General features: G+C 59.8%; 1 protein-coding gene across 6 annotated transcripts in view; it reads right to left on the bottom strand.

The window, feature by feature from the left end:
- PRDM15 (PR/SET domain 15) overlaps positions 1 to 21,787 on the bottom strand; it is a 68,466-nt gene that overhangs the window by 3,656 nt on the left and 43,023 nt on the right. For all 6 annotated transcript variants that reach the window (XM_045036576.1, XM_045036577.1, XM_045036579.1 and 3 more), the window contains 11 exons: positions 20,278 to 20,372; positions 19,325 to 19,456; positions 17,258 to 17,392; positions 16,496 to 16,659; positions 15,561 to 15,640; positions 15,083 to 15,202; positions 10,597 to 10,728; positions 9,046 to 9,129; positions 8,538 to 8,713; positions 1,832 to 1,912; positions 40 to 249 (listed from right to left, as the gene is read on the bottom strand). In XM_045036576.1, coding sequence (XP_044892511.1) covers positions 40 to 249; positions 1,832 to 1,912; positions 8,538 to 8,713; positions 9,046 to 9,129; positions 10,597 to 10,728; positions 15,083 to 15,202; positions 15,561 to 15,640; positions 16,496 to 16,659; positions 17,258 to 17,392; positions 19,325 to 19,456; positions 20,278 to 20,372 — 1,409 coding nt within the window. The remainder of the gene's footprint in view (positions 1 to 39; positions 250 to 1,831; positions 1,913 to 8,537; positions 8,714 to 9,045; positions 9,130 to 10,596; positions 10,729 to 15,082; positions 15,203 to 15,560; positions 15,641 to 16,495; positions 16,660 to 17,257; positions 17,393 to 19,324; positions 19,457 to 20,277; positions 20,373 to 21,787) is intronic.

The following is a 21,787-nucleotide window of genomic DNA, read 5'->3' as shown; positions in this document are numbered from 1 at the left end:
CGCAGGAACACGTGCGGCGCGCGGCGGAAAGGGGGCCACCTGCTGGATGCTCTGCACCGCAGAGTCGGTCTCGTCACCCACGCCGGACAGCACGGGCTCCTTCTCCGAGTACTCGCTGAAGGCGGCCTCCTCGGGCACCGGGGCGCCGGCCGCCTCCGCCTCCGGCTTCTGCTTCCTCTTGTGGGCCCTCCTGGCAGCTTTGGCGTGCTTGCCCTCGGCCAGCTCCTCCTGCTCCAGACTCAGCTCAGGCTGCGGGGACAGAAGGCTCATCAACGTCAGGGTCACTGGGGCGTGTCCCCAGAGTGGCCACGGGGGTCCCAGCACCGTCCCGGCCACCTCCCTAGGCCACCAGGCTGCTGCAGGGAACAGTGACCGCGGTGTGTCTGCTCCTTTGCGCCTCCAGGGGCTGGGGTGTGTCCCTGCCGGGTTCACTTTCTTTTCAGTGAAGAAAATCACACAGAAGTCGTACTTCTAAGAGCCGCGTCTCGCGCTGGCACGCGGACCAGCGTTTCGGCCTGGTGAGCTCGGCCCGAGGCTGCAATGCCTCTCGTGTCCACGCTTCCACCCCCAGGCTGAAGCGAATGCACGAGACAAACGATCCTGGATCGTCAGGATGGCTCTGACCCCAAGAACTTTACGGTCACCTCCTCTGGGGACAGCAACGGTGGCCAGCCATAATGGCGACCCCAGAGAGGTGCCCTGCGCGCTTCTCTGGGCCCGTCCAGGGCGCACTGCCACACTGTGGCCGACCTCCTGAACCCGGCTGACGCCACGACTGAGCTCAGCATCGCAGAGGCCACTGGGCGGCGGTGGCCGGCAAGGCTCTCCAGACTAGTCCCCGACCACGCCTCCTGGGCCCCTGATGCCATCCCAGGTGACAGGATCCCACCCAGTGACAGACCCAGAGGAAGCCTGCCAGGGCCAGGCCATCGTGGGGCTGCCCTCACAGGGGCTGGACGTGGGTCGTGGGCCCCTGGTGCAGCCCAGGCCTTCCCCTGCTCACTCACGACGGCCCAGCACCTGAGCACTGTGCTCAAAACACCGTTTCCAGTACAGGGATGTGAACGTGATTTTAAAGGAATCAAGAGCATGGCATATTCCCTTTACAAGAAAAAACCATTTTTATGAAGACATTGGCTAAAAGTTCACGTAATAAAGTTATTTTGGTTACCACAATCTAATTACGCTAAGCTTTTACGGAAACCGTGATAGTTAATTTTATGCGTCACTGAGGCTGGGCTAGGGCACCTGGGTGTTTGGTTGCCCAGCAAAGATGCTGTGAAGGTGTTTTTTAGAGGAGCTTGACATTAGATCAGTGGACTCCCAGTAAAGCAGATGACCCCCTATGGTATGGGTGGGCCTCACCCAATCAGTCGAAGGCCTTAAGAGGAAAACCTGAGGTCCCTGGGGAAGAGGGACCTGTGCCTCGAGGCAGCCGTCAGACTCCAGCTGCAGCGTGAACTCTTCCCTGGGTCTCAGCCCGCCCACCCGCCCTGCAGATTTAGGACGTACCAGCTTCCACGATCACATAAGCCAATTCCTTAAAATAAACCTAACTTTGTCTCTACACCCACACCCCCTACCGCTTCTCCAGGGAGCTTGAAGATTACTGTCTGTTCTCTAAAATGAGATACCTCAGTATTGAAAACGACTGAAGTTCTGGAAACGTTACAGAAACTAGGAGACATTCCAAAAGGCCTTGGGAGAGAGAACCTACTAGAAAACGAGAGATGCCGGTGAAAGGAAGGGACTTGGGGGCCCTGCCCAAAGGCCCCTCGCGGCACCCGTCTGGGCCCCTCCGCCCCACCCTGCGGGCCTGCTCGGTGCGCACCTGGACAATGCCAATGGAGGAGGCATCGATGGTGGTGGTCTCCGGGAGGTGGTCCAGATCATCGATCCTCACGGCCAGGACCTGCGAGCGAGCACGGGTGGTGAGCCAGGGGACGCCGCGCCGGCAGCCGATTCGGTCATTCTGACCCAGCCCGGCTCGGCGCCGGCCGTCTGGCCCCGGCCCTTCCTTCCCTCACCCCCGTCTCCCCGCGTTTCAAGTTTCTGTGATGCTCTTACACACGGGGTCGGGGGAGAGGGGTGCACCTGTCTCTTTTCTGCCTTTTTTTTTTGCCTCACACTGTATGCCTCCCGTAGATGGATTTTCTGTGACTCCTCTGTTAGTTCATACGATAAGCGGGCCAGGATCGGATACAAACAGCAAACCTGTCCCATGAAGAATCACCAAAAATGAAACGGTTCTACTTGAAACGCTACTTTTCAACTGGACACAGGTACGGGAACCTGCTCTCGTCAATTCGGTGCTGAGGTGACCCCTCGCCCCCGCCTTCCCTCCATGAGTCACACTGCGGACCCACACGCTGTCACGTGCTCCCCTCGGGGCCACCAGCCATCCCATGGCTCAGGGGTGTCCTGCCCCCGATTCTCACCCACAAGCCAGTTCACGTGCTGCTGTGCTGATTCAGGGAATTAAATCCTAAGTGGGACAGTGCAGCGTGAGTGCAGAGAGAAGGGGCCCCCAGGAAGGCACGGTACAGGTGAGCCCTAAGAAAAGGGAACGCGCGTGGAAAGCCTACGTGAGATCGGGGGGAAAACCGTAAGTCTGTCTGCGAGGGTTCTTCACCCGGACAGCTTTGCAAGCGTCTTTACGCTTTTGCCCAACTAAAGCAGGCGGAGAATCGTGGACTAGACGCGGTAGGTGCGGCTTCCGTCTCCGTCATCAGCCGCCTCCCTGCTGACACACACACTCTCGTACAGCCTGGTGTCAGCGGCAGCACGAACAGCCACAGCAGAGCTCGCCCAGGCGTCCCCAGGACCCCGCCACGTTCTCGGCCGTCTGGGGTCACCTCCTCCGCGTGCTGTGCTTCCTGCGGCGGCTCTACCTCTCGTCCACCTCCTGCTCTTCCCTCGGTCTCCCACCCTAGACGGCCAAGTCCAGGAGGGGGAGACACATCCTGCCCGGCTGGCTTCCCGGGGCTCACCAGCAGCGGCTCACGCGTGTGTGAACGACACAGAACGAAACACAGGAATGGCCCACGGAGACCAGGCCGAAGCCTCGGGGAACAGAAGAGGTGGGAACAGAAGGGCCACCACGGCACTCTCGCTGCCCTTGGACGGTCGGTCTCCCCTCCCGGGACGCTCATTTTGCCCAGGGCGGGTGTGTTCAGGCAGGCTACGCAGAACACTGCCCCCCTCTGAGAAGCAGGCACAAGAAGGAGACCTTGCACAGCGATCAGTTAAGTAAGAAGCGATCTTTAGCCCCAGCAAAAGGACTCACTGGACAAAAGCGCTCGCCAAGCACCCCCGTTAACCAAGGCCTCTCTCTGCACCCAGCGACCCATGTCACCCACCCGGTCCGTGAAAACCGACCTGCACGCTCTTCGTGAACGCCCGTAACTACAGACGCTCCCGCAACAGAGAACTTGCACAGGTTCCAGACTCATTGCGTGCCATTGGAGAGGGCGCAGCGCCCACCCCGGGCCCCGAGACCTGGATGTCACTGTGGCCGACAGGGGTCGGCCGAGGGGACACTAACACTCGGGCTCCCGCAACCCGGCTGCTCTGCAAGGTGAAAACCCTGGCTGGCTGCTCGCAGAAGAGGGAATTAAGAGGAGCTCAGCTGGGGGAGTCCCAACTACACAGGCTCAGCTCAGAACGGCTCTGGGCACACAGCGGGGGGTCCTGAACCGGCCGCGGGGGGCGAGGCAGGGCTCCAGAAGGAAAAGAAACACCTACTGTCCCCACGTTATGGCAGACGGTGCTTTTATGATGGCAAAAGTCATCCCTGTTCGTTAAAAGAAATTCTTACAGATGGAGAAAATATGAAAACAAGAAATTACCCACAACTTCAACACCAGGAGACCACGGTGCAACACTGTCTTCTCTTCTTTCTGTGCTGACCATTTATTTATTTTTTTTTTTAATTTATTTTGAGAGAAAGAGAGTGAGAAAGAGCACGGTCGGGGAGGGGCAGAGAGAGGGAGAGAGAATCCCAAGCAGACTCGTGCCGTCAGCGTGGAGCCCGACGAGGGGCTTGATCCCACGAACAGTGAGATCATGACCTGACTGAAACCAAGAGTCAGACGCTTAACCGACTGAGCCACCCAGGCGCCCTGATCAACCTATTTTGCACAGGTCAGCACCGTGTACCCACAAATAGCACATAGGACACGCGGGACGCATAGCGCGTATACACGTACATCATGCACCCGCTGCAGCCGCCTTCTTTACGACGGCCGTTTACAACTGTATCTAGAATTCTCTGTGAAACGTGTTCACAGAGCCAAGCACATTGCTACACTGTCACGAGTTTAACCACATTTCTCCTGCTGAAAACCGAGAGGTCCAAGCCACCATTTACAAAGCACTGGGATAATACCGTCCTGCCGTGTCCCAGGAGGACATCCACTGGCCAGAGTGCTGGACGCGTGCCAGCCAGCACGGTCATTTTTAATCTAAAATTTTCCTGCTAAGCCAACACACGGCGGAGAGCAGCTTCAGCTAACGTTTGCATTTCCGGGATTTGGCGGGGTGGAACGTTCCTTTCTGGGTTTGAACCTTGTAGATTTCCTTTCCGCGCGTGTGCTCGTTCTTACGGCTTCTCGTTGAATGGCTATCAGCTTTTTTTTTTTTTTTTAAATTTTGTTTTTTCAACGTTTATTTATTTTTGGGACACAGAGAGACAGAGCATGAACGGGGGAGGGGCAGAGAGAGAGGGAGACACAGAATCGGAAACAGGCTCCAGGCTCCGAGCCATCAGCCCAGAGTCTGACGCGGGGCTCGAACGCACGGACCGCGAGATCGTGACCTGGCTGAAGTCGGACGCTTAACCGACTGCGCCACCCAGGTGCCCCAAATGGCTATCAGCTTTAATATCGGCGACTTACACCTGCTAGTGACAGGAATATCTTGCACGTGTTTCCAGTCTGCCCTCTGCTTACCCTTTGGGACCACGGAAGTTCTAAGTAGTACACTGTTCAGACAGTCAAATCTACAGATGTTTTTGCTTGCGACTTTTCCCGCTGATTTTATACTTGGAAAGTCTTCCCCCGAAGTGATCTGATGTCTGTTTACCTGCATTTCTTTTCCAGTTTTGTTTTTCAGTTAATTCTCAACAAGATGCTAGCAAATTGAATCCAGCAGTACATTAAAAGAATTATTCACCATGACCAAGTGGGATTTACTCCTGGGCTGTAGGGGTGGTTCGATATTTGCAAAGCAGCCAACATGACAGGCCACGGTTGATAAAACCATATGACCCGTAAGAACTGTATGATCCTCTCAATAGATGCAGAGAAAGCAGTTGACAAAATACAGCATCCTTTCTTGATAAAAACCCTCAAGAAAGTAGTGACAGATGAAATATACCTCAACATCATAAAGGCCATCTAGAAAAGACCCACAGCCAATACCCTTAATGGGGAAAAATTGAGAGTCTTTCCCCTACGATCAGGAACGAGACAAGGACGTCTGCTCTCACCATTAACTATTTAACGCGGTGCTGGAAGTCCTAGTCTCAGCAATCAGGCCACAAAAAGAAATAAAAGGCGTCCAAATCGGCAATGAAGAAATCAAACTTTCACTACCGGCACACAACATAATACTCTATGGAGAAAACCCAAAAGACTCTACCGAAAAATTGCTAGAACGCATAAATTCGGCAAAGCAGCAGCATATAAAATCGATGCACAGAAATCCGCTGCGTTTCAATACACCAATAACGAAGCAGCAGAAAAAGAAATCAAGGAATCGATCCCGCTTACGGTTGTGCCCTAAACAATAAGATACCTAGGAATAAATCAAACCAAAGAGATAAAAGGTCTCTCTACTCTGAAAACTGTAGAAAGCTTATGAAAGAAATTGAAGAAGACACAAAAAAATGGAAAAAGGTTCCACGCTCCCGGACAGGAAGAACAAATATTGTTAAAATGTCGATACTATCCAAAGCAATCTCTACATTTAATGCAATCCCTATCAAAATACCACCAGAATTTTTTCACAGGGCTAGAACAAACAGTCCTAAAACTTGCATGGAGCCACAAAAGACCCTGAATAGCCAAAGCAATCCTGAAAAGGAAAACCAAGGCTGGGGGCATCACCATTCTGGACTTCAAGCTGTAATCATCAAGACAGTATGGTACTGGCACAAAAACAGACATGTAGATCAATGCAACAGAATAGAGAACCCAGAAATGAACCCACAACTATATGGTCAACTAACGTTGGACAAAGCAGAAAACAATATCGAATGGAAAAAAGACAGGCTCTTCAGCAAAAGGTGTTGGGAGAACTGGACAGCGACATGCAGAACAATGAACCTGGACCACTTTCTTACACCAGACACAAAAATAAACTCAAAATGGATGAAAGACCTAAATGTGAGACAGGAAACCATCAAAATCCTAGAGGAGAAAACAGGTAGCAACCTCGTTGACCTCAGCCAGAGCAACTTCTTACTAGACATGTCCCTGGAGGCAAGGGAAACAAAAGCAAAAATGAACTACTGGGACCTCATCAAGACGAAAAGCTTTTGCACAAAGAAGGAAACAGTCAACGCCACTAAAAGGCAACCGACAGAACAGGAGAGGATATTTGCTAACGATGTTACCCGTTAAAGGGTTAGTATCCAAAATCTATGAAGAACTTCTCAAACTCAACACCCAAAAAACAAAAGACCCAGTTAAGAAATGGACAGAAGACGCTTTCCCAAAGACGTCCAGACGGCCAACAGACACATGAAAAGATGCTCGACATCACCAATCATCAGGGAAATACAAATCAAAAACCCCCATGAGATACCACCTCACACCTACCAGAATGGCTAAAATTAACAACTCAGGAAACAACAGGTTTTGGTGAGGATGCGGAGAAAGGGGAACCTTCGTGCACTGTTGGTGGGAATGCAAACTGGTACAGTCACTGTGGAAAACACCATGGAGGTTCCTCAAAAAGTTAAAAATAGAACTTCCCTACGGCCCAGTAATCGCACTATAGGTATTTAAGCAAAGGGTGCAAAAATACAGATTTGAGGGTGCACGTGTACCCCAATGTTTACAGCAGCACTGTCAACAGTAGCCAGACTATGGAAAGAAATGCAAGGTCCACCAACTGATGAACGGATAAAAAAGATGCGGTACGTATATACAACGTCGTATAACTCAGCCACCAAAAGGGATGAAAACTTGCCATTTGCCACGACGTGGATGGAGCCAGAATGTATTATGCTAAGTGAAAGAAGTCAGAGAAAGACACAGACTGTATGATTTCACTCATATGTGGAATTTAACAAAACAGATGACCATACGGGAAGAGGGCGGGAAAACAGAGAGGGAAACACCTCTAAGAGAGTATGACAGCGAACAAGCTGAGGGTTGATGGAAGGAAGGGGGTGGGGGATGGGACTAAGGAGGGCACTGGTCGTGCTGAGCACTGGGTGTCGTACGTAAGAGAGGAATCGTTAATTCTGCTCCTAAAAACACTATTATGCTGTATGCTAACTAGAATTTAAATAAAAATCTGAAAAAAAAAACTTAAATAGGTGATTTATGCAAATGCCCCAGGTCTTCCTTTGGAACAAGCGCCCAGGCCATCCAGGGTGTGCCTGCCTCTCTACAACTGCTCCCTCCAGTCAGCACCCTGCTCGGCCCCCACGCCACGTGGAGACTCCCCGTTCTGCACTCTGGATTAGCCGCTCTGGAGGGAGGAACAGGGGAAGGGAATCAGCCTCGTGCTCCCGTCCTGCTGCAATTCCAACGGGAACATACTCTATCACCTTACGGGGCGCCTGGGTGACCCAGGCGGTTGAACATCCGACTCTGGATTTCAGCTCAAGTCACGATCTCACGGTTGTCGCGGGACCGAGACCCATGCCGCGCTCTGTGCTGACAGCTCGGAGCCTGCCCGGGATTCTCTTTCCCTCTCTTTCTGCCCTTCCCCCGCCTGCTATCTCTCAAAATAAATAAACAAACACACTTTAAAAATCTAGAATGTTAGCAAAAATATGTTTGAGGCTATTCATTCATTCACTGCTTCCCAGGTGCAGGCACTGCAAGTCAGAGGGGAAGGTAAGACCCAGGCCCTGTCCTAAGAACTGTGGGTCTACGGAGGGAGACGGGTCTGTGAGTCAGCACCGGGGGGGTCTCCGAGCAGGGGCAGTGCGCACCAGACAGACGGGCAGAGTAGTGGGGGGGGGGGGGGGAGTCTCTGAGCAGGGGCAGAAGAGAGGAGATAGAGGGGCGGGGTGGGGGGTCTCTGAGCAGGGGCAACATGCACCAGACAGGGGGTGGGGAGAAGGAAGCACGGGAGTGGGGTCTGGGGGCGGGGGGGGGGGGTCCCAGCACCAGACAGAGGGGCAGAGGGCAGGGCGAAGTCAGCACTACGGGGTCTCCGAGTAGGTTCTGCATATAACAGACAGAGAGGGGTGGGGGGCGGGGAGAAGGAAGCGTGGGGGTGGGGGGGGTCTCGGAGCAGGGGCAGGGCACACCGGACAGGGGGGCGGGGAGAAGGAAGCGCGGGCCGCCCCGGCTCACCTCTGGGTGCTTGCGCCGCATGTGTCTGCTCATGGACGCCCTGGTGGACACCTTGGTCCCGCACAGCTGGCAGCTCTGCGCCTCCACCTTGTCGTGGGTGAGCTGCACGTGCTTCTGCAGCATGTACTCGGTGACGTACTTCTTGTCGCACACGGAACACGTCCACTGCTTGCCCACTTCTCGCGCACGCGGGGAGGAGACAAGCCCAAGGTCGTGAGTGGCGTCGTGCCACGGCCCCCAGGGCGGGCGAGGGGGGTGCCTCGCGCCCTGCCCGCGCTGCCGGGGTCACCTGCCGGGTGAGGCAGGGGACGGGCGGGCCAGCGGCCTCTCCGTCGCGGCGCACGGCGGTGCGACGCTGCTCCCACATCTGAGAGTCCGACAGTGGGTGCGTGGGAGTGCTGGAGGGCTGATTTTTAAGGGGCACGGGCCGCCTGTGGAGGCAGCACACCGAATCGTCTGCACACGCCGGCCCCCCCCCCCCCCGCGTGCAGCCCGCGGCCCCGCTTACCCGTGTGGATGAGCTTGTGGGTCTCCATCGTGTTCCTCTCGCTGAAGGTCTTCCCGCACAGCTCGCACATGAAATCTTTGATCCCTGCGGAAGAGGGCGCGCTAACGTCAGGGGCTCGGGGGGGTGGGGGGGCTCAACTCCACTCCTCGCCAGAGGGTCCCCATGGGTGCCCAGGACGCGGGGGGAAGGGAAACTGCAGGAGACCCCAGAGCAAACGCTGACCCCACGGAAAAGCCGGGGCAGCTCAGCGAGCGCCTCCCTCCGCGGGGGGTGGCGTCGCCGCCCGGCCGGGACCCGCGGGACCGCCGTCCACCCCCAACGGGCGGAGCCCACGCGGTGGGCCGTGCTGGGCATCAGCTCCCGGTGAGGGAGGCCGGACACCGCACCGCAGAAGCTTCCCAGGGCCCCACCCCCGCCGCCCCCCGCCCCGAGAGAGAGCTCAGTCTGTGGGGATCAGCCTGGCGAGCACGGGTAGAGCCTTCAGACCGCGGCACCCGACGGGGACAAGAAGGTGGACCCTCAGCACGTCTCCTAACCGGCGTTTTCCCCGGAAACGGAAACAAGGAAAGCGATTTTAGAGACCCAGTCGCTCGGTCCTGGGAGTCTGTGCCGAGTCCCTGCGTGTGCAGGGCCCCGAGCTCGCTGAGGGGCAGGCAGGCACAGAGGCAACTATGTCCTGGTGGCCAATGTGCCTGCGGAGCGAGACAGAACCCGAGGAGGCGTGTGGCCCAGTCCCCGGCAGTGACACAGCTCCCCAGGAAAGGCGCAGAGTCTCCGATGGGCTCCCCGGGGAAACGAGGGCCCCCGTAATCGCCCAGGGACGCAGGGCCAGTGGCCAGGTGGTGGCCTGGACCGCTGTGGGGGCAGTGAGCGAGGGGGGCGCGCGGGTGGGCGGGGCCGGACAGTGCGGGCCTCAAAACCCAGGTGAGGGAGGACACGGGCACAGGGAGAGGTTTCCCTGGAAGTTTCATGCACAGACACACCTGGTCCCCTGGGGGACCTCTGAGCCCCCACGCCCCCTGGTTCTCACTCACACACGCGTTTATCCACACGTAACGTTTTGTAAGAAAGGAACTCATGCCTGTTGCTACAGAGGCTGTTTCCTCCCCGGTCCTATCACAGACCTCTACGTAAATTAACATCGCTTTTAACGGGCGCCCTGTCCTCTGTGGACGCACAGACACGGAGGCGCTCCGGGGCCTCCCGCCCCAGACGAAACCGTGGCCAGCGGGCCCTTGTCCGATCACGTCTCAGGCCCACGCTCGGGCAGGGAAACGGCCGGCGCGAGGCAAGAACACTAAGGATCGGCAGGTGGCACCGAGACCCGGGGGCGAGCCGCGCAGGGACCCGGGCTCCCGTGTGTTGGGGACGGGGACGCGCTGGCCGGGCGCCTGGAGGAGGGGACGGCCCTCTGACACCTGAGGCCGCCTGCCCACGGCTCCGAGGACGGCACTCGCAGAACCGAGAAGCCGGGCTCGCCGGGAGCCGCAGATCGGGGGATACGACGCGTCCCACCGGGCCCACCGGAGCGCAGGCGCTCCGCGGACTCACCCGTGTGCCGCTTGTAGTGCTTGAGCATGTTGACCTTCTGCGCGAACTTGCGGTGGCACTCCTTGCACTCGTACTCCTTGATGCCCTTGTGCAGCTTCATGTGGTGGCGCAGCGCGTGCTTGGTCTTCATGCCTGCCGCGGGGGCGGGGGAGGCAGGGGGGACACTCGACACTCAGCCAGCCCGCCTCTCCCGCCTCCAGAGCTGCCCTGCACCTGCCCTGTGCTCCCCAGGACCCTGCGCTGCCTCAGCGCCCGCACCGGGGACCCTCCACCACTGTGCCCGCACCCGGGACCCTTCCCTGCCGTAGCGCCCCTGCTGGGGACCCTCCACCACTGTGCCCGCACCCCTGCCGTGCCCCGCACATGGGACTCTCCATGACAGCATCTGCACCACACCCTGGACCTTCCACTGTGCCTGGGACCTGGGCCCTCCACTGCAGCGCCCGCACCCGGGACCCTTCCCAGTGCCTGTACCCCACCCTGGGCCAAGACACCCATCCCAGTGCCCACACCACACCCCACAGCTAGACCCCCCCCCCAATGCCCATGCCCAACCTGCAATAGTTTCCACTCCTCCCCGTGCCCAGAGCCCCTCACAGTGCTTGTGCCCTACCCAGTGCCAAGATCCCTCCCCCCGCCGCCCTGCCCCGCCACGATGCCTATATCACACCCTAGACCTTCCACACTGCCTGGGATCTGGGTCCTCGGGCAGGCACAGGTCTTGGTGAGTGTGCAACAAGAGAAGAGGTCGGGACTTGGGGGGCAAATCTCCCCAAGGACCCCCTCCACCACTGCAGATGGGCACTTATGCCCTCAGAGGTCCAGACACGTCTGGACACCTCATGTGATCAGGGGCCTGCCCAGACCTGAGGGTCGGTGCTCAAAGCAACCACTGTGACACAACGGAGTCACCCGCTGAGAGCCGTGCAAGCCCGCCACAGAGTTCCTGTTGGTCCTGAGGACGCTAATGTTAACCGAGATGAGAATTCACTTTTCTGGACATTAGAACTGTGTGGTATACGCACGGACTTTCAGTCTACCTTTAATTAAGCGTAACGAAGTCAATCTTGGCTAAAGGAGGTGAGATAAAGCACAACCTAACTTGGGCGTCGAAAAGGGACGACCCTGGTAGAGGGTGTGAGTGAGTGGTGGGGGGGGTCCTGGAACAGGATGTGAACCAGCAGCAGGTGGGGGTCCTAGTACACGGTGTGAATCAGTGGGGGGGGGGTTCCTGGCACAGGGTATGCATCAGAAGTGGGGGTCTTGGTTCAGTGGACAGTCTGAACGGAAAGGCCGGGGCCACAGAAGCTGTGGGCAAAAACCACTGCAGAGCAGGTGGGTGGGGGCTCACAGGCGCAAGGCCGATGCGTCCAGTCCTGCTGGCTGCAGACCTAACCGGTCAAGGGGCCCTGGACAGGCCACGGCTGCCACCGCCACACAGAACAGGACCTGGAGGGACTACGGGGTGGGGCAGAGTCCGACCACCGCCGGTACTGCCCTCGGTAGTAACGGTAGTGAAACAACGGCCGCGTCTGGCCACGGTCCCCGCCGGGTTACCTGGGAAACCCCGTCCCGGTGAATGAATGCGGAGGGGAGGCTCAGCCAGCTCTGGCTGCTACCGGACCCCAGGCCCGGCTGAACCCAGGCCTCCACAAACCCTGCGCGTGCACGAACCCAGCCTGGCCGGGCTGGGCCTGCACAAACACGGGCCTGCCTCCACGCCAGACCTGCACGAACCCGGGCCCGGCTGAGCTGTGAGAAGCCACGAGAACTGGCCTGTCTGAGCCAGCAGAGGGAGCAGGAGTCTCCCAAGTGCCGGCCCGCCAGAAAAGGCTTCTAAGGCTCCAGGAAGCGCAAACGTGTGAGCCTGGCACTGACTTCGGAAGAGCGTTTTTCCCTCAATAAGCGGGTTTTAGTTTCTCAGTCGAAACCATCGCACGCGCTCACAGTGAAAAGCTCCAGGCGACAAGAGGTTAGCCCCGAGGACGCGGCCCAGCAGCCCTGCCAGGTCACCCCGGCCCCCGGGACACCGCTGAACCCATTCTGGCCACGCGGATCAGACCCTCTGCCGTGCGGTCACTTCTGTGGGCGCCATGTGAAGCCGCCCCGCACAGCGCGGACAGCGCAAACCCACCGTCACGTTGCTGTCAGCCGTGAACACGGCTCACAGCCCGTTAACATGCCTGCCACGCCGGCACCTGCCACGGGACCAGCTCCACTGCAGGCGCCAGACTGAGCAGTGAGCCAAGCCACGCCCCAGCCACACAGGGAGAGGGCCACGTGGGAAGGGACGAAGAAAAGCAGGATAAAGCGGGGACAGGGGGAGAGGGAACAGAAGGGGCCCGGGTGCCGGCTCATCACGTGGGATGTCGGGGGGGGGGGATCCTCTCAGAGGAGGCGGCTGAAAAAGTGATCTGGAGGAAGTGGGGGAGGGGCCGGGAGCTGCATGGGGGAACAGCATTCCCGGTGGAGGGAACAGTGAGTGCAAAAGCCCTGAGGCCAATGTAAACAGTCCCTCAGCGTCTCAGGCTGTTCTTGGTCACAACAGTGCTGCAGCAGAAGCTCACCTTTATGCTGCAAACAGATCTTTGTGCTATTCGTTAACAAGAAGGTTTTCTAGCGGCAGCTAACAGTGTCCAACGGCCCACTCTGTGTAGCAATTTACACGCCCCCCCTCCCCACCCGAAGTCTATTGCCTCCTCCTTCCCTTCGCCAGTGCTGACCGCTCCCCAGGCTGTGACGGGCACAGCGGCACCTTGGCTCTGACCCTTGAGGGGGCCACCACAGAGATGAACGGAAGAGAACCAGTCCCTCCTGGCTTGCCCCCCCCCCACCGCAGCTAAAATGAACAGATCCTAAGTCACAAAGTAACTGCGTGTCGCAGACACAGAAGGAGAGTCACGACAAAGCTCTCCCCCCTGCACCCCTGCCATTCCGACCTCCCACCACGGCCTCGCAAAAGTACTCAGAATTCAAGAAGAAATCACAAAACTAAACGTTAAACACACTTCTAATATGAGTATGTATGACACATGGCAAGATGTGGCTCTGACCTCACTGTCGTCCCTGGGCACCTGTCCCTCCCCCGCCAGGCCCTCCAGGGGACCCAGGCGTGGCTCCTCCCTGCCCCCTGGACGGAACCACTCTAGCAGCTACACCTCTGACCCTCCCCGTCTCTCTGTCTCTCTCCTGCTCCACACTGTCCCCTCCAGCCAGGGGACAGGTGGCAGTAAGTGGGGGAAGGGCTGGGAGAGCGACAGCATCACTAAGACGGGCACAGAAACTTCTAGCATGTTCCTACAAAACAGGGACAGAGGTTCTCTTGAAGAGCGCAATGGGTCCGAGGCAGAAGCAACAACTTTACCTCGTGTGCCAGTTTGTGTTACCGTCACAAAAGTAAAATTAGGTGCCTGCCTTGCTTTTCCAATGAAGGGGGCTGCGCGCTGCCCTTGCACAAGGTGACTCTGGAGGACAAACAAGAACCTGTCACCTCCAGGGAGACAGATGGGGGAGGGGGGAGGGCGCAGGCAGGAGAAGGGGAAACGATCACGTCTTGCTCTCTCTGAAGTTCGTTCTCTCTAAGCTTCTACACGTGACCTTGTTTCAAGTGTGCTTAACGGGTTGTCCGGTGAGGGGAATTATGAGACACCTGTGTTTTCTTCGTACTTTCCTGTTTAACTTAAAAAGCAAGTAAGGGAGGGCCACGCGGGTGGGTCAGTTACGTGACTGGCTTTTGATTTGGGCTCAGATCATGATTTCACAGTTTGTGGGCTCCGGCCCCTACATCGGGCTCTGTGCTGACAGCCAGCGTCCTGCTGGGGCGCTCTCCCCTCCCTCTTTCTCTGCCCCTCCCCTGCTCATGCTCTCTTGGCTTGCTCAAACCAAGTAAACAAAATAAATAATGAATAAATAAGAACCCAGTAAAGGAAAAAAAAAAAAAAAAACCTTTATAGACTACAAAATGCTTAAAAGACCTAAAGGCGAAGCCAAGAGCCCTGATGTGCCCGGGTCTGAACGGGGGCGAGGTGACGCTGTCCGCTGCTGACAGCGCCTTCGCGCGGCCCCAGAGGCTCTTGTGTTTTGGAACAGAAACGGGTTAAAAATTTGCCATGTCCTGGGATGACCTTCCACCCCCCCCCCCCATTTTACTTACAGATGGGAGATCTTTTGCTAATAGGTTTATTATTCCAGTAATTTCACCCAAAAGCCGAGGACCCAGTCTCACTGGTCACAGCCAACCCGTCCCACGTGGAAGGTTCGGCTCAGCCGCAGGGAGGGGCCGCGCACTTGGCCGCACACGAGGAGCAGGAGCGCACGACGGGTCTTCCAGTTTCTCAGCCCCTGGCTGCGCGCTCGCCCCTCTTTTCAGATGGCTCACTTGTGCCTCGAGTCCATCGCGGACGCCCTGCGCTGCCTGTGTCCCGGCGCCCTCACCCCGCCCCGCCCGGCGACGCCGCGCCCCCCGCCCCCGCCGGCGCCCGCGTACCTTTCCCGCACTCGGCGCACAGGTACTCGCGGATGTTGTCGTGCACGCGCATGTGCTCCTTCAGCATGTCCTTCCGCGCGAAGGACTTCCCGCACTGCTCGCAGGCGTGGCTCTTCACCCCTGCATGACAAGTGCACCAGCGCTTCAGCGCCTGGGCCCGCCCAGCCGTGTCCGCTGCGAAGGCGGCAATGGAGAAGAAGCGCGGCGCGACACAGCTCACGGCCTCCACGGAACCTCCACTCCGGCTCCTCGGCCGCGAGAGGGACCCCAGGAGCCGCCGGGGCCACAGGGCAGGGGGCCGCGCTGGGGACGGAAGCGGTGGCGAGGACGCAGGGACAGGAGAGGCCAGAGAGAGAGCGCGCGGAGGCGGGGGGTGGTGGGGCGGCGAGACTGCCAGAGCAGGGAGCTTGGGGACAGGCCCTCCCAGCGGGGCGCCACGACACCCCGGGTCCGTCCCGGTCCCGCGGCAGCGCGCTACCTGTGTGGATGAGCTTGTGCCGCTCCAAGTTCCCGATGCTGTTGAAGATGCGCCCGCAGATCTCGCACGGGTGGATGTACCTGCGAGGAGACGCGAGCCTCAGGGCGGGGGCAACAGCAGAGCGCTTGCCCCGAGCCCCTTCCTCACGCAGGGGTCGCAGAAAAGAGGCTACGTGGAGGCCGCCGGACACGAACACTGCAGCCTCCAATACGGGCTGAACCGTGCGCCCCTCAAAATCCACAGGCTGGAGTCCTGACTCCGGGCCTTCAAAAGGTGACAGCATTTGGAAACAGGGTCTTCACAGAGGAGTGAAACATCAGGTCACCAGGGTGGCCCCACTCCAGTATGACTGACGTCCTCACCGGAAGGAGGAACTGGGACACAGACGTGCACGGGGGAGGACCACGTGGGCACACGGCCAGGGCAGCGGACAGGAGCCGAGCCGGGAAGCCCCGGCCTCCAGACGAAGCAGCCCTGCCGACCCCTGAACTCAGACCTCGCAGCTCCAGGCCTGACATCGCACGTTCCCACCGTGCAGGCTGCCCAGCCGCCCCGTTACTGCAGCCCAAGCTGGCTACGGCGGCCTCCACACAGGGCGGCCGCTGGCTCGCCCCGGCACACGGCACTGGCCACGGCTAGGGCATCCAGGGAACCTAATCACGGTGGGGAAACGGGGCTGCCGGTGGTGCCGTAGGCAGGCTGAGAACGACACTATCAGTCTGTGGCGCGGTCGACTTGCGCTGCGGGGCCAGGAGGGCGAGGGAGGCGGGGCCCCCCACGTGCGGGATAAAGGAGGTGAGCATGCTTCCCTCAAGACCCCGCCACAGGGCTCCCAGGGGGACAGACCCGCCCGCCGAGCACCTGCCTGCCCGCAGGGAACGCGCCCCCTCTGGCATCGTGCCAGGCCCTGGAAGCCCAGCCCCAGGAGGCCTCACTTCTGCACGTTGGGGTCCGGCAGGTTCTCCCGGTGGATGACCATGTGGGCGTGGTAGGTGGCCTTCAGGGCGAAGCGGCGGTTGCAGATGCTGCAGCCGTAGCCCTTCTCCTTGTGCACCTCCATGATGTGCTTCAGGTACTCCTTCCCGCGGCCGAAGGTGAGCTGCCGACAGGTGCACCGTTCACGCCCGCGCACGGCCTCCCGCCCTCCAGCTGACGATGGCACCGCTGGGCGCCGAGGCCCCGGTGACGGCCCGCCGCCCGGGCCGGACAGGGGGGACTCCCAAGGGCGGGGCCGGCGCCAGGAAACTGCAGAGCGGGGGGAGCGGGGGGAGCGGGGGAGGCGGGCGCCAGCTGCTCCCCGCTGCAGACTGGCCTGCCCCTGCACCCTCTCCTGCTCCCCACCCACCCCACCTCCCGGACGGCCGCGTGGCCGGGTGCCTGACGCAGGCACAGCCGCCCGGGAACCCATACTAGGTAGGGAGCGAACTGCGTCTCCACGGAGCAGCGAAGCCTAACGCGGGGACCACCGCGCACGCCGCGAGCGGATCACCACCCGCTGCACGGCCTCCGGAGATGGGTTCCCCACCCCAACCCGGGTCCCCGCGCGGCCGCACGCAGACCAGCCACGAGACGGCTCTGAAACGGCGGTCCGTGTGAAGAGGGAGAGCCACACCCACCGTCCCCGAGCGGCCCCGCCATCTCTCTGCCCGAATTGCCTCCTTCCCGCCAGCCTGGGCACGAAGGCCCGTGGCGAGTACCTGGCACCGCTTGCAGCTGTACTTGTGAGGCTCGGAGTCCGCGCTGGCGTCCGAATTGTCATCGTTCTCCTCCGAGGAGATGCCGATCTTGCCGATAAACTCCTCCCTCTGGTGGTCGTCCATCAGCGCGATGTCCTGGAAAACGCAGTCGCGAGGTCCGGCTTCCCGCACGGGCACAGAAGCGCTGACGGGTCCCTCGCCCCCCAGCAGTGCCGGGCCGGCCCACGTGGAGAAGGCAGTGGGTCCCACCCGGGGCTGCCTGCCGTGCCCCCTGTGGCTCCCTCGGGCCCGCGCACACCCCCCGCTGAGTGCGCCGCGAGCTGGCGGCCAGGCGTGGGGTGCCTGCGTGGGGGTCGGCTCCCCGTCTCAGCTGCTCGCCCCCACGGCTGCGGCGGACCTGGGCTCCATGCTCCCGGGCGCGGCCCATTTCCTGCCAGAGGCCGCCAGGGGCGCACGGCACTGCTGGCCGGCTTTCGTTTTTCAGCAAAACTTAGGATTCTGGGAAGGGTGGACAGGCTTCCTTTGGAAAGTTCGCTGTCGCGTCTAGGAGGTTTTCACGGGGGCCTAGGCTCTGTTTCTTACTCAAGTTCAATTCCCGCTATTCCATTAACACACACACACAGCAACACCGTCTGAAGGAGCTGTCGGAGGAGAAGCACCTGACCAGAGCCGCGCAGCCACAGGCGCGCACCCGGGCCGGGCCCGTCACCTGCGCTGGGCCTGACTGAATCCTCAGGAAGCCATGTTTTCATGGCAGGAGAGAAGTGGATGCTGAGGAGGCGGCAGACTAGCATCCCAGGTCCCAGTGAAGCCTAAGTGCCCCTCCCCCCTCCGACTAAAGCTCCCGGACACTCTTGGGTCCGTCCTCCCACCCCAGCTCAGTCCACGTGGCCCAGCACCTGCCCTGGGGAGCCCCTCACACTCATGCTCGCCCCCCGCCTTTGACTCACACCTTCCCAGCGAAACCCCAACCCGTGCCCGAGGCCGGGACTGCCAGGAAACAGGTCCTGCGCTGCAGGCAGGCGGACAGACGGCTCCGAGAGCCCGGCGAGGGCTCACCGTCCTCACCGGACCTGAGCACCACCTACCATTTCCTCATTTGCCGCCTGGGTCGGCACTTCTGCCCTTAAAGACGACCCCGTCCTCGCTGCCCACCCCCCCGACCCACTCCCTGGGAAACACCTAGAACGGAGGGACTGCTTGTGAGCCCTGCCCCGTCCTCGCTGCCCCCCCCACCCCCTCCCTGGGAAACACCTAGAATGGAGGGACTGCTTGTGAGCCCTGCCCCGTCCTCGCTGCCCCCCCCCGACCCCCTCCCTGGGAAACACCTAGAATGGAGGGACTGCTTGTGAGCCCTGCCCCGTCCTCGCTGCCCCCCCCCGACCCCCTCCCTGGGAAACACCTAGAACGGAGGGACTGCTTGTGAGCCCTGCCCCGTCCTCGCTGCCCCCCCCCCCCGGGAAACACCTAGAACGGAGGGACTGCTTGTGAGCCCTGCCCCGTCCTCGCTGCCCCCCCCCGACCCCCTCCCTGGGAAACACCTAGAACGGAGGGACTGCTTGTGAGCCCTGCCCCGTCCTCGCTGCCCCCCCCCCGACCCCCTCCCTGGGAAACACCTAGAACGGAGGGACTGCTTGTGAGCCCTGCCCCGTCCTCGCTGCCCCCCCCCCCCCGGGAAACACCTAGAACGGAGGGACTGCTTGTGAGCCCTGCCCCGTCCTCGCTGCCCCCCCCCGACCCCCTCCCTGGGAAACACCTAGAACGGAGGGACTGCTTGTGAGCCCTGCCCCGTCCTCGCTGCCCCCCCCCACCCCCTCCCTGGGAAACATCTAGAACAGAGGGACTACTTGTGAGCCCTGCCCCGTCCTCGCTGCCCCCCCCCCCCGACCCCCTCCCTGGGAAACACCTAGAACGGAGGGACTGCTTGTGAGCCCTGCAGACAGGGCTCCGGACGGATGCAGCAGAGGGTCACAGAAGCCCAGCTGAAGAGAGGCGGTGGGGCCGAGCTGACCACGAGGGCCCGCCACGCGTCCACGTGAGCCACCCGGGAGAGGGCGGTGCTGGCACCTTGAAGTGGACGTGGATGTGGTCCCTGAGCACGTCCACGCGGAAGAACTTGCGGCCGCAGATCTCGCAGGTGTACTTCTTGTCGCCGTGGGTCAGCAGGTGCTTGTTCATGTTGCTTCTGCAGGAGAACACCTGCGGGCGGAGCAGCGGGGCCTGACCAGCCGCACCAGGCACGAGGACGCGCTACGTGTCCCCGGTACACTTCCCACGAGCGGACAGGAGCGAACGGTCGTCTAAGTACGAGCCCACATTACCCCGGAGACCTAACCGTCCTCCGGTCTCCACTACCAGCGGGATTCTGCTCAGCTTTACTCGCTCACTTAACTACAGCACTAGGATGGGGCCTGGGAAGAAGCCAGTAAACACAGAAAGAGCCGCAATTTTCTGAAACTTGGCATCAGAGAAGAATTCCGTCCTCTGTGCACCGGGTGTCGGCACAAGTCACGTCCACTACCCACGTCCACGGCTGTTTCCAGCTGTGATGGGGGTGGAGACACAGGCACTGCCCTCTCCTCGGCCGCTGGGGCCGGGCTGGGATGCGGGGGCCCCGCGGCCTCCGTTACGTAGCTCAGGGGACAAACCAGCAGCAGAAGCCACCTGCGGGGCCCCGCTGGCCTGAGAGTCTCCGTCTGGACGGCCAGTCCTGGGGGCCACGTAAACCCAGAGCGCAGGTGTCCCGAGCCCTTCTGACCCCACCCACTCCAGGAGGAGAACACGAGAGGCGAGCGAAGGGAAGCGATTCACAAGGAACAGGAGGCTACTATTTTCATGGTGACCCGGGGCCAGCCACCCCGTGACCACACCCGGGGTGCTGGGTGAGAAGCTGACTCAACAGGAGGGGAAGATAGGCTCCTGGGGAGGGGCGGGGGCAGCGGGTCAAGGCAGACAGGGGTGAAAACAAGAAGTCGTCGGAAGCAGCAAAGAAGCCAGTGTTAGAAATATCTGAGCCTCACCTTGCCACACACGGGGCATCCCGAGGGCTCCTTCTTGTAGCGGACCAGGTTCTCGCCGCCGGCGTCCAGGTCCTCCCTCTTCACCCGCCGCACTCCTGCAATGCCCGCCCACCCAAGCAGGAGAGTGAGTACACACGGCGCGTGCGTGCCGGGCACCTGCCACTAGGCCAGTGTGGCCGCCTGGGCGGTGGGGGCAGGGTCAGCGGCACCAGCGAGCGCGTGAGTGGCGCCCAGCACAGGACGCGGCCGCGCTAACCACGGCTCCTCCCGGCTCCAGGGAAGGAACGGCTGCGTGTGCCCACGGGAACCAGGGACGCGGTTCGTGCCTCTGCAGCGTTGGGAAACACAAGGGCAGCGTGGGTTTGGAGTTCTACAGTGTGGAAGGGCGAGCCGGTGCTGACACCAAAGAAAGGGCTTTCCCTCCATTCAAAGGCTCAAGGCAGAGGTCGCATCCTCAGGCGTGACATTGTTTCTTAAAAAGACACCAATATTCATCCTTGCAAGTTAAATCGGTTGATCAGGGTCAGGGAGAGAACGCCTAATGACGATAAGCCCCTTGGGGTTTTAAGACGTAACTGTTCATAACTGGGATCACCACAGCTTTTTAGAAGTTTGCACGAAACAGGTGATCTTTGAGTAAAAGACACAAGTTGGCTCTCATCGCTTCCTTCTACACAGCTGACCCCTTCTGGAACCTTCCCGCATCCCATGGTGTGAGTGCAGAGGTGGACTTAAGAACACCCAGCAAGCTGGACATGAATACGTCATTCTCCAGAAGGCTCCCAGTGGCACAAAACGCATCAGATCTGAAGCAGTGGTTTGGACGATGAGCCAACGAAAAAGGAAAAACCATGAATGCGTTAGTTCGTTCCTGCGGAAAACAATCTGACTGGTGCGTCAGTTGTAAAATGCGGTAGAATCAAGCCCCGGCACCCGTCTGTCAGGGAACGCTGAGGGCGGCGTTGATGGTGACGGGCTTTACCGGGAGGGTCTGCCTCAGCCACCCGCCAGCCTACAGGGTCGGGCAGGAAGCCTATCCCTGCTGCACAGGTGAGGAAACTGAGGCCCAGTGGCTTGCCCAGGGCCATCCACTCACTAAGCGGGCACCGGGTTTGGCTGGAGAGGCCCAAGGGCACCACCCACGGGTCCCAGAGGGAAAGAGATCTCCTGAAGCCACAGGAACGACAGCCAGGTCAAAAAGTGGAGTGCGAAAATGATACAGAATGTGCCTCGTCTTATTTCGAAGAGGCATAATGACAGGAGTACGCACATCTTTGTGCGCAACAGTTCCAGTTCCATGAGACTCCGCTTTCTTTTTCGGCAAGCCCGTACCTCATCCGCAATTCTTTTCAGACTTTCTTATAAAGGAGCTCTGGTCAGTGTCACTTACTGAGGGCTGGTCAGCAAGAGACAAGGGGCTTCTAGAGGAAAAGCCAGGATTATCACAACCAGAAAGCCAATTTAAAGAGGGTCTGTCTGGGGCGCCTGGGTGGCTCAGTCGGTTGAGCGT

The sequence above is a fragment of the Felis catus genome, chromosome C2 (genome assembly GCF_018350175.1).
Source record: "Felis catus isolate Fca126 chromosome C2, F.catus_Fca126_mat1.0, whole genome shotgun sequence".
Lineage (NCBI taxonomy): Eukaryota > Metazoa > Chordata > Mammalia > Carnivora > Felidae > Felis > Felis catus.
This window is presented reverse-complemented; position numbering and strand designations above follow the sequence as displayed.